The sequence below is a fragment of the Heterocephalus glaber genome, unplaced genomic scaffold (genome assembly GCF_053883595.1).
Source record: "Heterocephalus glaber isolate CG9 unplaced genomic scaffold, H.glaber_assembly_v1.0 deba00001531, whole genome shotgun sequence".
Taxonomy (NCBI): Eukaryota; Metazoa; Chordata; class Mammalia; order Rodentia; family Bathyergidae; genus Heterocephalus; species Heterocephalus glaber.
In genome coordinates this window covers 9806502-9824466 of record NW_028258329.1, presented here as the reverse complement: position 1 = coordinate 9824466, position 17965 = coordinate 9806502, and the positions used below count along the sequence as shown (strand labels likewise).

The window sequence follows — 17965 nt, the reverse complement described above, 5'->3', positions numbered from 1 at the left end:
ACCCTCCAAGTCCTTTCTCAAGGTATTGCACTTCACCTCGCAGAAATAGTTATCCTATATTCACAAACCTTGTCCTCCAGCAGCTGACTGAAGTCGCAGAGGGGAACAGTGACTTCGGGGTTCCTGCCAGATGCCCAGTTGTCCCATAAAAGCCAGCATCCAACTGCCCATCGCCAGTACGAAGATGGTATGGGCAAGATCATTCCCAGGGGAAATGGGACCTGTGGAGGCCAAATACAAATATTTCCCTGCAAAGTGGAATAAAGCCGAGCAACACAGCCCAGATCTGACCACGAGTCCTAGGAAATGTAACCCAATGAGCACAGCACCTGAGCTGCGAGAGGGATAATCTGTGGGGGAACAGTTGGTTTGTGCAGCTTTTGAAGAGACCTAATAATACCTGGTTTTGTGGGGAGAGGAAAAAAGAAAAGAAAAGAAAAGAAAAGAGGGAGAATTTGGGCCTTTGGTATGAAGCTTACCATGTGGGAAAGAGGAGAGGCTGACAATGCTGTGATGGAAATTTTCTTTCTGGAGGCAATGAAGTGAATGGTTCTCCTCACTTTTTCCATACCAGTGGCTCTAAAAACAAGTCATGAGGAGAGGCCCAAAAATTCATTTGAAGTCTAAACAGGCATTGTTTTTTGTTTTTGTTTTTGTTTTTTAGTGGTAATCAAACTCAGGACCTTGCGCTTTCCAGGTAGGCGTGATGCCACTGAGCTACCTCCCCAGTCCCCAGGCATTACGTTTTAAAGAAGATATCTGACCTCTCTGCTCATCCAAGCAAAAATGTGATGAAAATCTAAGTTGACGTGATGGATGAGATAGATCAGCTGCTTCCCTAACTCCATTACAATGGGGCACTCACTGAAAACACTCAAATCCTAGCTGTGCCCATTTGATTTTGCAGATGGTACAATACTTTCAGTCGATCCCAGAAGCCAAGACCAGCTAAGCAAGCTGAGAGGACGGGTTGCACCAAGGTGGGGACCATTGTGTCCTGGCTCCATGGATCTCTCCACACCTGGGTCTGAAGCAAACTCGGGCCAGGCGACGTGGTAGAAAGAACAGGGTTCCTTCACTTACTATCCATGTGGCTCTGTGCAGGACAGCATTGAGTCTCTCTACTCCTTTGCTGCTTGCACTATGAAACAGACAATAATGCCTGCTTTGCAGAGCTATTATTAGGAAGCAGCACCTCCTGGTACATGAGCAATTATATATATAAATATATATAATTATACAATATATATACAATATATATGGATATACAATATATGTATATATATAAATATATAGTGTATATACAAACATATGCATGTGTGCATGCATATACACATATATGCATTTGAATTTTTGAGAATCAGTTCCTCTTTATCTTTATAGCTCACCAGACAATTTTTGAAAAGTCAATCAAGAAAGGAAGGACAGAAACATATCTTTTTTTTTTCCAAGAAGAAAGACCAATTAAACATCAAATATTAACTGTTCCTGGGAGTAAATTTTTTTAATGGGTTAAAGGCTTGGCCATTATGCACCTCCGATATGTAATTTCTAAGAAAGGACCAGGTAATATATTTTTTTAAATTAAGTGGAAGATAAAATACTAGAACCAGTATATCCATTCGGAAAGCACTTTTTTATCCATTTTCAGTAGCCTCCCAATTGCATCACGGCTTTTAAGGGACCCAATTTGTTTAACAGCACTTTATTTTAAACCTTGTGAAAAGCATTGATTTATGATGGAGCTGATTAAAGCAATGGTGTCTTAAGCAATAATGATTTCAATTACAGGACTTCCACTGCTGTGCATTATTCTGATTTTCCCTCCATTCTTTCCACATTTTTATTCACTAAAGAAGGGAGTATGGGTAGATGATGTAATTTTGAAAAGTCCCTAGACAAATTTAATATCAGAAAGGAAGGTATAGACAGATGGACTGATGTAGCTTTTTTGATTATGTGAATGTATTGTATTTTAATACGCTCTGACAAACTCTTGAACAGCTCCCTGATGAGCTCCTACCCGATATCATTAGGGTTATTTAGTGCTTGAATTCTGCTCAGTTCCCACAGGAACCACAAAGATGGAGTAAGAATGTGCGTGCTAGAATCACTACAAGTCTAGTACTTCAGAGTCTTGCTCTTCTCTTTCAATTAAGTTCATACTAGATTCTTAACTCATTCAACTCCAACAGTCATAGAAACCCATACCAAATAGTGTCATCCAATCCGAAGGCCTGTGTTAGGCATATTTTGTTGCTAGGACAAAATATATAGAAAAATCATCTTTTAAAAGAGAAAATTTTAGTTTGGCTTATGGTTTCAGAGGTTTCAGTCCAAAATCTCTCAGCCCTGTTGCTTTGGCCTAGTGGCACCACAGTACAGCATTGCAGGAGTGCATGACAACAGACAGCTGGTCACCTCATAGCTGCTGGAAACCAAAATAGAGAGACATGAGAAAGCCAGGCTCCCAAATACCCCTTCAAGGGCACAAATTCAATAACCCAACTTCCTTCTACTGGGCAGCACCTCTTAAAGTTTCTACCTCCTCCCACTAGCACCACAGGCTAGGGACCAAGCCTTCAATTCCTAAGCCTTGGCCCAGACACATTTCATAATGGTGGAAGATAGTGAAGGACCCGGGTCTGATGGGGGAAGCTACTCCTAGGCCCCAGCTATTTGTCACCATGGAGATGTAGAAACCAAACAGTGCCACGACTTCAGACATTTCCAAGGAATCCAAAAATTCACATATGAGTGTGCAGTTGAAGTTTCTTAATTTTCAAAGTCTAGGGAAGCATTGGGATGATTCAGCCTGCAGCCTGTCTCTGCAGGGCTTCCCGTTTGATGTAGGACTGGCCAAGCCATGTAGTTATTAGAGATATGTGGACAATGGAGCACCATGGTCTATAATAATTTCAAAAACTAGTTCAGTAGCACCACACCTGCCTCGCAAGTGCAAGGTCCTGAGCTCGATTCCCAGTACTGGAAAAAAAATTAAAGTATTTTTATCCTATTTCACAAATATTTAATTATGTGGTAAGAAACATGTTAGGCACTAGTGATGCAAGATAAAGAACAATACTCATTAGTCACCTTCTTGGAACTAACAATCTAACATTCGTGTCTATGAAGGATTTCAGATTTTTAAAAAATAAGGATGAATGGAGTCTAATATTGAAGCTCAATTGATCACATTATTTACTCTTCAGGGAAATTAGCTCATCCCTATACTCTGACTTGAAGCTCCATTTTAATTTGAGAACTAATCCTCTGAATAATCACAGTCCATAAAGGATACATTCCCACTGAAATCCTCTCAAAAACTGGTAGGAGCAGTTCCAACCTCACCTTGATAAAGTTTTGCTCCATCCAATCAATGTTTTTGCTCTAACAAATTTCTTAGACACTGGTACTAACTGGGCCCTTCAATGATTTAAATCTAGCCCTTAATCTCAGCTGTTCTATGTTGCTATCATTTTTATAGGAGCTGACTATCTAAAGCAATATGCATTAATCTCTCTAGAAAATCGCCTTAATACTTTTTTAACTTTTTTGGAAGAAAAGAAACCCTGTGACACATACGAAGGCACTCAAGTTGAGTCATTGAATTTGTGGCTTAGTACTTGAAAAATGATGTACCAAATTGCTTTTCAGGAGAAAATAAGATCAAAGTTAAGATTCTTCCTTTGTCAACTTCATCATTATTTCTCAGACTCCTTGAAATCCTTTCAAAATATTTCCATTGATGTAGGTGGATGCTTTCTCTTCTCCTTTAAATATGCTATCACCTTCCATTTCCTTCTCTGATAGCACTGCCTGTAAGGAAAGTTATCAAACATCACTACCGTGGGCAGGATATGGAAAGAGGCAAAGCAGGTGGAGCACTGGACTAAGAACTTAGCATTGAAGTGATTTAAACACAGCATTTGATCCACTCTGTATCTTAATGACAGGCAATTATGGGAGACTTCATTTCCTTCTTTGCATATAATTTGAACCCAAACTTTAGCACACAGCTTCCTTGTCCTTCCTCTCTTTTCAGCCCATCCCTTTAGCCACCTTGTGAACTTCTTCCCAGCAAGCATTAGCTCACAGGCTAAACTCTCAACTCTCAGTTTTACAAATGAAGAAAATGAGGCCTGGGGAAGCCTAAAGCTGGTTCATGTTAGAGGAGGGTCTAGAACAAATGGTGTTGACTGTTGAGTCCCATGTTTTTCCTTTCAGTACTTTTATCTAATACAGCATCCAACCCTAGTGGGGGTGACAATCTGCCTTGAAGTTCTGCTTTAATTTGAGAACTAGTCCCTTGAATGCCAATGTGCACACAGGACATAGTCACATTAAAATCCTCATCAGCAATGGACAATGTGCCCTGGGTCCCAGAGTTTTGAGATGTTTGCAGCACCACAGGGCCTGGCATGGTATGCACGGCAGTAGCACAGACTCGGTGTGATAAGCTAATGTCAACAGAAACACTAGGGTTAGCATTTGCACACCATCGTGCTAGTGGAATGTTGAGACCCTCCACATATATTTTTAAAGACTAGCAAGAGTTTATATATATTTCCCATGACCTTGTAGATCAGCAGTGTTTGAAAATCTTAGCTGAAACTATAAATGGTAACTGGACCCATTAAAGAAGAAGTAAGTTAGATCTTTTATTTTTTTCTTTTTAAATGTGGTATTCCGGGAAGCTGCCTCTGGACATAACTACAGAAAATTAACACAATAAGAAAGCATTATAGAACAGCTATTAACTGATTATGCTAATAAAAACCAAATGGGGGCCTTAATTCTGCCCCTCTGGGAAAGCAGGACAGATAAAATAAACAATAGGAAAAAATATAGAATAAAGGATAATTGATTTTAAACAACTATAATACTGATCCGTCCCACCATGATAAAAAAAAAAAAAATACAGATCTCAGTTTTCACTTTGGGAATGACAGAAGAAAGTTCTAATTCCACCTCAAGACCTAATTTTGATGCTAACAGGGGTACTCTCCAAGCTAACAAATTGGAAAAACTAAGGCATGCTGGCAAGGCTCTTAAAAGCCAGGGACCTGGCTTCTTGATTCGATGTAGTGCATTAACTAGATGTTTCCCTCGGGGGAAGATAGAACCACAGCAGCCCAGCACCAGCCCCCGTGGAATGGAACAAGACGGGGTCCAAGGAAAATGGGCAGCCAAGTCAAGGCCAAGCCAGGTGAAGGAGAGAAAAGAAAACTGAGTACCCACTATCTTGAGCAGACGTTGGGGGCCCTCTAAAGCCACCCCCAGTATAGCATTTTCTGTTGGATAACTCCTAAGATTCTTGACTTTGCTTAGGTTTAGGCTAGAAAGTCATGGTGATAAAAGGGTCCTTGCTTTGCACTTGATAGGGAAAATCTGGCCAATATGCCTGCCTTTGAACCTAACAGACACAGAATAGATGCCCAGTAGGAGATTAGTGTCAGCTCAACTTGCATTAGCTCACATTTTGCAGGTGAGCATGCAGACATTCAGGGCAACACAAGACCTAATCAAGCCCCCAAAGGCACTGGCCACTCCACCTTGCTTTGCCAGCAGTATTGCTAACTTTTTGCTGTAATTTCTTGCCGTACTTTCTTGCCCTCCATCTCTTTTCTTATATTGTTTTTTTTTGGTTTTTGTTTTTTGTTTTTTTGGAGGTTTTTTGTTTTGTTTTGTTTTTTTGGTACCAGGGATTGAACTCGGGTCCTTGCGCTTGGACAGTAGGCGGCAGAACCACTGAGCTAAATCCCCGGCCCCTCTTATATTGTTTTAACCGTCTAACCCATGGAACCAATCACTTTTGCATGGCAAATGCAAAATCCCAGGTTATTTTTACTTCTCACTGGCAAAATGTCAACAAATTCAAATGAAATGATAATTTCTGTGTGAGAAAATAGGTTAGCATTTTCTTAAAACACTAAAGTAAAAATAATCTCATGCAAGACGCTTTTAAGTTGGCAAGAGATACCGGGGTAGTTCCATGTGACTTACTAAGTAAAATGAGGGCAACAGTGATTTTTAATGTGTCTAAGAATTATAGGAAAATTCTACAGTCAGTAAACAATTAAGGTTAGAGTTGAAGAAAAGAATCAACGCATATATATGGGGGTGTCTATAGAGGGAGAAAATATTCATGAGAATAAAAAGGGTAACACTTATTCAGTAACTGATAAAGGGGTCTGGGAGACACACAATACAAATAGAATGTTCGAGAAGGGAGTCAAACTCAAATACTATATCTAAAAGTGCAAACTAACCAAAAATACAATATATTCAGTCCTTCTTCATATTTAATAGTAAAATATTAGAGGCATTCCTAGTGAAGAATACCTTTATATGATTTGGGAACTCTAGACTTTTGTAATAAGACGGGAAAAAATAAAGAAATTACATAATTTTGGAAAGGGGCAGAAAAGATCATTATTTGCAAATGATAATGATATCAGCCTAGATGATTCAAAAAGAATCAAATTGGCAAATTATTTGAGCAAGAAACCAGACAAGGGACAAATACAAAGCAAGAAGTGAATAAATAACTAACTTTTCCCAATAAAGAGTTGTAAAATATAATAGGAAAATTGCATGCACAATAGCATTGAATAAATATGAGGCTACATTGAGAAATGATATGAAGAAACTCTAACTTACAGGCAATCACATGCAAAGAAAAATGAGAAGCCATGGTTTATTTTTGCATAAGAAAATCTAATAACAAAAGGCCTCAAGTTCACACACATTAATATATATATATATATATATATATATATATATGTATGTACTCTCCTATAGTTTGAACTTGATGGGTTCTTATGGAATAACAAGGAAGGAACATTACTCAAAAAACTAATTTTAATGAGGAAGAACTTGTATTACAAGATATGCAGACATATTCTTAAATTATAATAATAAAAATAGGACTCAGGGAAAAGCAACAGAGACAAAAAGATAATGAAATAAAATGTAAAAACACAAAATTGCACCTAATAACTTCAATATTTAGATCAGTAAGGAAAAAGAGTTTTATTAAATGTTTTGTAAACATTTTACCATATGAACCAAAATAAATTCCTGAGAAATGAGATCTAAATATTTTTAAAAATAAAGAGTCAAAAAAGAAAAGCACCAGTAGAAAATATAGGTTAATGTATATCTCACCCTGGAATGTTCAAAGCCTTTCTAAACACAAAAGGAGAAGAAGAAAGAATAAAGAAAACTATTTATATACTTAAATTTATAAACATATACAAATAATAACCAAAAACCAAATGACATAACAGAAATGTTTGCAAAATGTGATAATGAAAAAGGATTAATAAACTCAAGATACAAGAAACTTCTATAATTTAATAGAATAATCAGTGGACACTTCAATAAAACCACAGGCAAAAAGTTAAGTGAAGCTAAAAATAAATATGCAAATCACATATAGGAAAAACAGGACAAATTATCAAGAAAGGTGAAGAGGGCCAGGGATTTAGCTCAGTGGTGACGCTGCCTGCCTCCAAAGTGTAAGGTCCTGAGTTCAATCCCTGGTACCAAAAAAATTAAATTTGAAAAGAAAGGTGAAGAAAGTTTACATTGTAAATAATCAAAAGAATAAAAATTACAGTAGGATACCAAGTTTCTTATTTCGGAAAGAGTTAATATTATTTTGTAAAATCTGCCTTCTTGTTCACTGTGAATGGGAATATAAATTGGCATAAATAAATATTTTAGAGGGCAACTCTACAAAACATTGCAAAAAATAAAATAAAGGCTTTGAATAGGGATTTTCACTTATTGCAATTTATCCAGAGGAAATAGACAGATACACAAAGGTCTCATAAAAGCAAAGAGCTACAAATAAAACAACTACCTAATAAGAGATCAAACGAATCACAGTACCTACTATAGGGAGATACAATTTTGGCATAAAATCTGAATGGTTTTAACAGTATGACTCAAATATCTATGATGCCCTGTCGAATGGGAAAAGTAGCTTACAAAACAGTAGACCCCAGCAGGGCCTCAGTCATACTTTTCAAACACACAAATATATGTGTTTAAAAAAAAAATACTGAAGGAAAATATTAGGCAATGGTGGGATCAGAGCCCATTTTTATTCACTTCATCGTGCTTGTCCATCATTTCTAAATGTTCTACCATGGACATTTATTCATTTTGCAACCAAGGAAACAATATTTTCTTGTGTGTCTAAGTCCTAGTTCGCTAGAAGTGTGTCAGCAGAAGGTAAATTGCACAGAGAGGATGGTATCGGGGAGGAAAAGGGAGCCCAGGCCACCAGCCTTCTTAAGCTTGTGACTCTATCCCTTCACTTTATTCTACCTCTTATTTTTCCTCAGTTTTCATCAGTTCTCAGAAAGTTTGCAGCTTCCAACACAATTTTATTTGCTTCTCCTGTGAGTGACAGACCAGAGTGTCCCAAGAATCCTTAATGTACTTTATGTCAGGGCCCTGTGGGTCAGTAAGGTTATTAATAAACATCGCCTCTTGTTCCAATTTCGTTCCCTCCTCTCCTTCATGCCTCTCCTCCTGCCCTGTTTTTCCTTTCGGTTCTCTCTCTGTCTGACCCTTTTCCCCTCCTCCCTGATCTAAAGAACTCGCCCTTCATTTTAGCTCAACTTCTGGCACTTTTCCCATCACACTTTTTGGATGTAGCTGTTGGTCTTGTTAAGTGTTCGTGAGGAATTTAATTTTTAAGGAAATGCTCACTGTCCTAAATCAATTTGGCACAGCTGATGCGAAACTGTGGTCTGACAGTCACGGGAGAGTGGAGGGATAAGCATAATCAAGCAAAATGGGGATGAGTACCTTATTTTTAAAAAGAATTCCTGTTAGACAAGATTCCCTGACCACAAAATCAGCCAGATCGAGAGGCCAGTACTACATTGAGAGAAGTAAGGTTGGAAAGAAGAAAGTAAATTTCAATTTTATTTTTCTATTATCATTGATAAAAAAAACCCCAACAATTTATCACATGTAAAATCCTATACTTGGATACATGTACAACAAGGTAATGGATATTCATATTTGAATATATGCACATCCACTTTATTTCCCACTTGGAGTTTGATTTACCACCTCAACTTATGTCCAAGGTAAGCCTGTTCTATTTTTACAGGGTTTATTACACAAACAGAAATGACTATATTGTCATCATCAAATTCTCTCACACTTTTTGAAGCCCCTGAATTTTATACAAAACCTCTTCAATTTTTTTTACTTACATTTTCTAACTGCAACTTCACACCAAAGAAAATTACTTTAACTGAAAAAAGTGCATACCTTACTGACACTCACAGAAAAAAAGAACTGCATGTGCTCTTTCCAAATTTATTAAAATTCAGTTTTTACTTTTTTGTAAAAAAAAAAAAAATTGCATCTTTAAACTGGACTCTCAGGGAATTACATGTACCAAAGGATGTTTACTTAACAATGATAAAGCAACATTTTCATATGGGAAAATATGTAAAAAGAAACACATGATTCTGTGTTGAATTATTCATACTTTAAAAATTAACCTATCACACTTTTTCATATTCAAGAACACATTATTTCTTAAATGTAACCTAGACTACTAGACTGCTTTTGAAGAATAAGTGGAAGACTTTCAGAGTGATGTAGCTTTTTTTTTTTGTACCGGGGATCGAACTCAGGACCTTGGACTTTCAAAGCAGGCACAGTGCCACTGAGCTAAATTCCCGGCCCCTGATGTAGCTTTTTAACACATGATTGATCCGACTTCAAACTGGGGATCTTATATCATAAACTGCTAAAAAAAAAAGAGAGAGAGAGAGGAAGAAGAAATGACAAGAAGTCAAAGTTTATTTAGTTGTAAGATAGCTTTCAATATCCAGACTCATGATGGTGAACATACTGGTTTTATAGCATTAAAAGAACTGACCTGACTTGGTCTTTCTCAAACTGAGAAATAAAATCTACATGAACTTTGAAGGAATTATGCATTCAGTTTCTTTGCTTTTCTTTCTTTCTTTTTTTGGGATGCTGGGGACAGACCCTATGCCTCCCATATGCTAGGCAAGTGCTCTATCACTGAGCTACACCCTAGCCCTGCGTTAAGGGTCACCCATTACCACTGCACATCACAGGGAGGGAGGGATCCAAAACTTGGCTAAAATCTCCACTAGAAATAGCCACTAATCAGGCTTGATTGAATATCTAACTTGATCTTTGCCTACTCTTCATTTTTTAATTTTCTTTTTAAATATAGCATTCTTTCTGCCCTGTGTCAATAATCAAAGTACTAGTATAGCTTTAAATGCTTTTTTGCTTTTGTTTTTGTTTTTGTACTGAGGATCGAACTCAGGACCTTGTGCTTGTGAGGAAGACGGTGGCACCACTGAGCTAAATCCCCGGCTTTAAATGTATTTTAAATATGTGTTCATTTGTTAATTGTGGGATAGTATGTAATTAAATTATCTCTAAGGCAGCGTTTTTAATAACATTCATAAGTTTGCACGAGCATTAGTTTACTAGGGTATGGCGAGGAAAGGAGGAAGCCAACTGCCCACAAAAAGCCACGCAGGGGAACGGTGGCATGCATTCCCCGGAGCACGCGTGGGGTGCTCGGTGCTGTCTGATGTTCTCACAGCAGCCCTATGAGGAAGGCACTGCCCAACTCAAAGTACAGATGAGAAAAATGGGGCTCGCAGACGTTACACGCCATCCCCAAGATTCATGATTACTGTGACACAAAGCAGGGCTTTGAACCCGGATTCTGCTGCCAAGCCTCCTGAATAAACAGCCTCCACTGCTTACAACACCAAGGGCTGCGACTTCCAGGACTAAGGGCTCAATCTTGGTGTTCACTGCAACAGTTAACACCTGATCACTTAGCAAATGTGATTTGGGGATATCTTAGAGGCCCAGAAAGACTTCCCAAAGAATTCCTTTGGCGTGCATGCTAGAAAACACTGTTAAGACTCTAACGCAGCAATGACTATATTAACATGACAATACATATGCTACGCATTTCAATACCCATGACAACACAGGATACCAGCCAGAGAGGTCTGTGACTTTCAGAAGCTGAGCACCCATGCCCTTATTTTATGTATTTTAAATTTGCTCTATTTAAAGGAGGTGATTGGTTCCACAGTGTCCCTTTAAATTCTGATAAATAAAAAAAAAAATTCTAAAGATCATCTTCTGGGAATTTCTCCCTCACATAATAAGGTTGGATGCAAAGCACGGTTTTATGCCCTGTAGCAGACCTTTCTTTTTAATGCCCACTCTGTGTTAGCTGCTTCCAAGTCCTAGCCAGGGATCCGCAGGCTCTGGGACAAGCTTAAAGAGTGTGGTGAGTATCCAGCTACAGTGCTCAGTGCTCTAGGGATAAGATTTCTGATGAAAACTGGCAGCTTTTTTGTTCTTCTTCAGTCTTTTTAACACACAGCCAGGTCTCTCTGCTTAGCTGCGCCCGCTGTGGTTTTGACTGTACTCGGCTAAATTTATGCTGCTGATAACTGCTATTGAAGTGTCTCCGTGGCACCGTCAGTGGGAGTTGTGTGTATATAAGCAGAGCAGCCCTTGGCCTGCCAAGTGTAATAGCATATCTGCCTTGGGAGATTATGGGTATGATACGGGCGATGTGTAATGGATAGGGCAGTCTGTGTACAAATTTCAAATGACTTGCCGCTCCCCTTTCGGATGGTTGCTGTCAAAAGTATTAGCACATTACACGCACAACAACCGTGTATCTTGTTACCTGTGGCCCCTGTTCCTACAGAATGGCTCCTCCCTCAAGCTGTGCAGCAGGTAATTGCTTTGGGGTTACCTATTGAATACATACAAAGGCGAGCACACTGGTGAGTTTTAGTCTTTGAGCTCAACTGCACTACCACAGAAGGGAAATACTGAATGTTTTTAAATTAGCATAGATGGAAGTTCAGAGAATGGCCTGTAAAGGGTATTTCCAAAAGACTTCAATTCTCACCCAATGAGAACTTAATTTGCCAAAATGAAGTTGAGCCAGGGGGAACAAGATTGTCCAGTGCATTTGAGCGAGACCCACCCTGATGTCAACGGCTTCATTGTTGGTGTTAATGGAAAGGAAGGGAGATGCAGAGAATTTCACACAGTGGATGATGTTTAAGCATTTGATTTTCAGCATATATTTTTGAATGAGTCTGCAAATGGCCAAGAAATCCTGAAGATCCACTAAGAAACACTAACATTCTTGGTAAGCTCCTTTTCACACCCCAAATACACACAAATGCTGGTGCAAGCACAAACTAGGCAGAATATATTTATTCTCTCATTCTGAACTCAGATTGGACTTGGGTATGGGGTTTTTCTCATTCTCCATGCTAAACAAAGGCATGATAGATTTTCCTCAATAAAGACACCGATGTTATTATCGTTCATAGAAAGGTTAGCAGTAAAACAACCACCACAGAGATGGTCTGAGGTTGAATGTACACATCCTCTCTTTTCATGGGTCGAAGTTTCTTTATTATAATAGTATTGAAAAACTGTTTGTATTAGAAACCATAGTACTGGTTATACCATCTGCTTCTATCCAGTGTCTACAGCACTATGCAGACTTACCCATATTCTCAATAATGAGCACCAGATATATTCCTGTATCTCTCTGGAGATACACATATAAACAAGATTTCATCCCTAAAATAATGCATACTATATGCCAGGCTCTAGTCTGAGTGCTTGAAATACATTAATTCACTTAATCAGTAAAACAATCAAACCTGATAGGTTCATGATTATCTCTATTTTACAGATGAAGAAACAAGGGTACAAATAAATGAACATGCCCAGTGCCATACACTGGATATATTGGCAGACCTAGGATTTTAAACCCAAGCAAGTCTCATTCCAGAGACCCCTCTAATAACTATTACTTATGAGTTCACTGAAGAAATAAACACAGAACTATTTTCAATATAATCACTAGGGACACCAAAGACCCCAGGTACTCTAGAAACCCTGACATCTGCAAAACTTAGTTGAATCATTTACCAAAACCAGTTTTTAAAATGCTACTCAATTTGTAAAGTAGCAAAAGATGGAAGAGATAGATTCTAACCACCACCAAAAAGCCAACGCAAAATGAAATTTAATGAGGATAAATATGAGACATTCTTAAATCCATTAAATCCCCTCTACAAGGCACATAGGACTGAGATCTGACTCCAGAATATGATGATGACACTTCCTGATGAAGAGTCCTATTTACCACTAGTGACACAGCCTGGTGGGCAGACACTGTCCACAATGATTGTGGGGCTCCTGAGTATTTTACTTGCTTCAAGACATTTCCAAAACTTCTCTGGGGCAAACCAAGCCCAATTCAGCCAAGCCAGACCTGCTGAGTCTACATCACATGGGGAACTGAGAAATGCAGCCAGTAAAAAGAAAACAGGGGAGTGAGGAGTGTGACGGTGACCTTTAAGTCCTGGATGGTCTATCACTGGGAAAAAGGAACAAGATTCGGTTTCATTGTTCTGAGGAGAGACTCCAGCCCAATGGATAAATGACCTGGAGGTATGGATTTGTGCTCCCATACAAGGAACACAGCTGTGGTGTACAAAGCTTTCCCACAGTAGCAGGTTGGAGAGAGTGAACCCCTTCCCCTCCATTTCTGCCCTGGCCCCACTGGTGACTTTCTCCCCTACTTTCACACTTTTACGGTACCTGCCTTGAACTTGCAACTCCTGAAATCTTACAGTCTTCATCTGTTTGACCGCCTGTCCATCTCCAGAAATCTGGGCTTAGCAGGAAGTTGGACCCACGCCCTCCAACCTTGTTTCTGAGGTGTGATTCTATGCCTTCTTGATTCCATTATGGAGCCTTGAATTTTTTTTTTTTAAAGCACATTATCTCTGTTTTCTAGGCGAAGGAACATCAGAGTGCCAAGTAACCAGCCAGAATTAGGGATAGACATGTCGCTTCTCTCACATCTGCATTCCAGCTCACACTTGAATCCCTCCTTCTACCCAACCAACCTTAGCATTGTTACAGAGCAACCTAGTCCTAACCTTATTCTAGAAAATTGGTCTGGTCCCCTGTGGCCACTATGTCATTTAGCTAAGAGCTTACTATCATTTCTAAGTTAATTTGTGACTTAATTGTAAACGTAGGGAAGCTCTGACATTGCAGAAAATGGTAAATTGTTGAAATAAACCAGGGTCAGAAAAATCCAAAGCTGAATAAGGTTGTGCTTTGCTTTGTTTGTTTTTTATTTCAACCAGCTTTAATCAGAAAAAGATGTTGACGTGTGAAGGGTCTGGACTGGCATCAGCTCCGAGTTGCCTGAGAAGACAGCTCGTATTCGGGCCAGGCCAGATGACTCGATAAAGGTGCTTTCCAACTCAGATTCCTGCACTACTCTACCTCTGCAACTTCCAGTTGTCCAGCGGACCCAACCTCACAAAGAAGACCTCAGTCCCCGACTGTGGTTATTCCCAATTTGATGGTCTAATGGTGGTATGGTGTGTGGTTAAATTTTTAAACTCTTAACACATGCACTACAGCTATTGGTAAAATAATGGTTTCTCTTTTCAACACTGCTGCATTTGGCAGGCTACTCTTCAGGAATGGACTCCTCCCAAATCTTCTTAGTTCTTGACTTCTGTGGCCATTTTCCCCCTGGCAAGGTCAAGCCCTTAGCCTCAGGATTGTGTTAAAACAAAGACAAGCATCTTCAATAAATTCTGAAGTTATTGGGGTTATGAAAAGTGAAGATCATTCTCCTACATAGAAGGGAAAATCTATATCTCAGTCCCGAACAATTCAAATCCCTATCAACTTCTGAGTTTTAGTCAAATGTTCTAGATGTCTCTGTTTTGCCCAAAAAACCTGCATTTGCCACCAACGACAGCTAATCATTGTCAATAGCAGAGTTCTCCTGGTAATAACTTCACTATCTGTCATTTGTTACCAGCTAATCCACCGATGCATTCAAAAATGGAGTTAAACTGAAATGCTGTGGTAATTAAAAATAAATGGCAGGGAACCTTTATTTCCTAACTTCTTTTCTAAAAATTATTTTTGCAGAGTAGCAAACTGAAAAACTGTATCCTGACACATTATACACAGTTGCTTAGACTCTCCTCTGGGGGATAAAGCCCAGGCCTTCATGCAGGAGATCTGGGTGTTAAGCACTTACCAGGAAGACCATATTCATTCAGCTCATTCTTCACTGAAATTTTCAGGCAAGTCACAACAGAGCTGTTCTACCTGCTTTTCTCTGTGCTCAGACACGCAGGTCAAAAGGAAGTCAATGTGAGGCTGAAATTCCTGTAATTTACAATCTTCAGCTTGTGGACCAGAGCCAAAGGGCTCAGGGCTACAAAGTGTAAACAGACCACTGTTGCCTGTTAATCTGGGTAATTGGTCCCAAATGCTGTTGCCACTTTACAGATCGATGCTTTACATAGTTTTTGAAGAATCTGGAACTTTTCTCTATTGGCAGGAACAGTTTGGAGTGTTAATGCAGTCTTTCATCAGCACTAAGATTCCTATAAACAGCCAGGTGATACTACTCGGGGGCCTGCAGACCCAGGAGGCTCAGGGCATGAGGGATGTTCAGCATCCCTCATTTCATCCCCTAGCCAAGCTGACTGCTGTGTGTTTAATTAACATGCACAGTTTCGGAACAAGCTGAGCAGACTGGACCACCTCCTAGAGGATGACAGCCAGATTTCAGAAGCGGGACCTGTCTCATTCCAGCATAATTGTTCTCATCGCTACATTCTCGCTGGGTAACGTAGCACAAGGAAGCTGGCCAAGGGCCCTTGTTTTATGACACCATCTCCTGAGGAAAAATGTGGGGTCTCTGTATAAGAGAAGACCAGGCTGGGGAGGACTACAGGCTGTCTGAACCAGGGCAGGTCATGCAACCTCTCTGAGTCTCGTTTTCATATCTATACAGCACAGTTAATCATATATACCTTGCAAATTATCATGAGGATTAAATGAGACCAATAATATGAGGATAAGAAGTACTCACTTCAGTAGCACATATACTAAAATACAAGGATAAGAAGGCATTACACCTATTATATTATGCAAAGTATTTTTAATTCATATTTTTAGACCATTTTTCTATACAAGACCAGAAAAAATTTTCTTTCCTTGTGAGACCTTCAACTTGGACTTCGGTATTTTAAGAAAATATATGTTTTCTTATGGGCCTTTCAAGACAGACAAAATCTTAGAGTTCCTTGAATTTGTCCTTCTCTTAGATTTCCCTTTTTCCTTCTCTCCAACCTCCCTGGTGACATTTTTAGGCCCTCATTTTTCTTCTAAATATTTCTAGAGTGCCGTCGAGTTCTCAAATTCTGCTTCATTGTTTTGATCTTCCGTTCCAAGTCAGTCTCTCTTGCCTTGCCATTTGTTTCTTTAAATCCACTCAGTCTTTCTCCCTTGGCAGCCCCCACCACAATATATATGTATATCCTCGTAAGCATCCTACATGCAAGGTTTTCCGAGTGGAATTGCAGCAAAGATGTACAAGAGATTTAGGAAACTAACTCCCTTCCTAAATCTGAGATTAAAAGATTGGATAGGAATGAGCTTTCTCCACTTTGTCTTTTTCCAATAAAATTAATACTGTCCTCAGTAGTCAAAAAATGGGAATGTATCCCTCCTGTTCGTCATGCATAGAAGTTTGTTTTCAAATAACATCGTAATTGTATTTTCTCTGGACAGATAGTATATCACTGGACAAAAGTGCAGAGAACCCTAAGCAAGACACCTGGGATTCCAACCACTTTTACAAGCAGTGCAATCTTGGGAAAATCCTGTAGCTTCTTTGTGCTTTATCCCCCTCTGCTGCAGAATGGAAATGACAGTGTATGCCTGGTACCATTGCAGTAAACTGAGGTGAGTAAATATGACCAACGTGCTTGAAAAAACTTCTGTGTATCACAAGCATCTTCAAAATGCTTGTTAATAATATTTCCTCCATGTTCTCCTTTTTAAAAAATCTTACGTATATTTAACAATTCAGACTGTCGATTTCCTCTCTGTGTCTCTGACATGTGGTTATCTTTTCATGTATGTCCTTGAAGATTCGGTTCATATATTGTTCCTCCCTATTACAGAACATGATGGGAAACATAAAATAAAATAGCAAGTATTTCAGAAATACCTTTCAGTTCTGTCTGCCCTGATCCATCGTCTATACTTCAATAGCTAAAGTGGGATGAAAGTTTTATTATGAACCCAAAACAAAACCAGAGTTTCCCTCAAAGCTGATCAACATAGATTAGGTTTAGAAAAAAGCTGGTTTGAATCTTAGGTGAACCTCTTTTCTACTTTCAAATGCCATTAGAAGATTTATCGTTTCAGGTGGGTACCAAATGCAGTTTGGTACATTCCTCTGAATTTTACTTCGAGTTTGTCATTTGAATGAACTCAAATTTCAGACAGCTTCATCCTTGTATTTACAGTTTTTCTTCTACTTCTACCTCTGTTAATAAAAAGTATTATGTAAAAATTGAGACATGCTCTTCTGTCCGTGAGAAAAATGTAGTATTGTGAAATCCATGCATTTCTTTATCTCAATAGTGAATATAATGTCATATTTATTATTAGAAAAAATATATTTTGTAACATATGCTTTAATGAGTAAGCTATTTTTGCAGAACATCCCCCAATTGTACTGGGTGACATCCCAAATTGATTAGATAATGATTAGCAAAATTATCTATTTCTGTCAACATTTAAAGATCTGCATCACATCATCTTTTATCTCTGGCTGAGTTCAACTGACTTTAAAATCAAATTTGTATAATTTAAGCTTTCTCCTTTTTTGCACGTTATCCTCCAGAAGTCTGAAGCCCAGACTTTAAGCTAGCTAATTCCCTCAAATTATATGCTAGAGGTTTGGAAAGATTTAAGGGTAGATCCTTTATATTAAAATGATAGGTTCACAGTTCTTGATTGATGATCTTGTGCATATAAA

General features: G+C 38.7%; 1 protein-coding gene across 43 annotated transcripts in view; it reads right to left on the bottom strand.

Moving 5' to 3' along the window:
- The window catches only part of LOC101712748 (uncharacterized), a 78135-nt gene that overhangs the window by 39715 nt on the left and 20455 nt on the right, over positions 1 to 17965 (bottom strand). For 30 of the 43 annotated variants that reach the window (XM_087188326.1, XM_087188334.1, XM_087188340.1 and 27 more), the window contains exons 2-3: positions 480 to 579; positions 69 to 221 (exon numbers count right to left, since the gene is read on the bottom strand). The exons of 3 other annotated variants lie outside the window; for them this stretch is intronic. In XM_087188326.1, the coding sequence (XP_087044452.1) occupies positions 69 to 221; positions 480 to 579 (253 nt within the window). Of the gene's footprint in view, positions 1 to 68; positions 16145 to 17965 lie in introns of those variants that run through there. 10 more of the 43 variants (XR_015441693.1, XR_015441687.1, XR_015441691.1 and 7 more) reach the window with 2 other exon arrangements.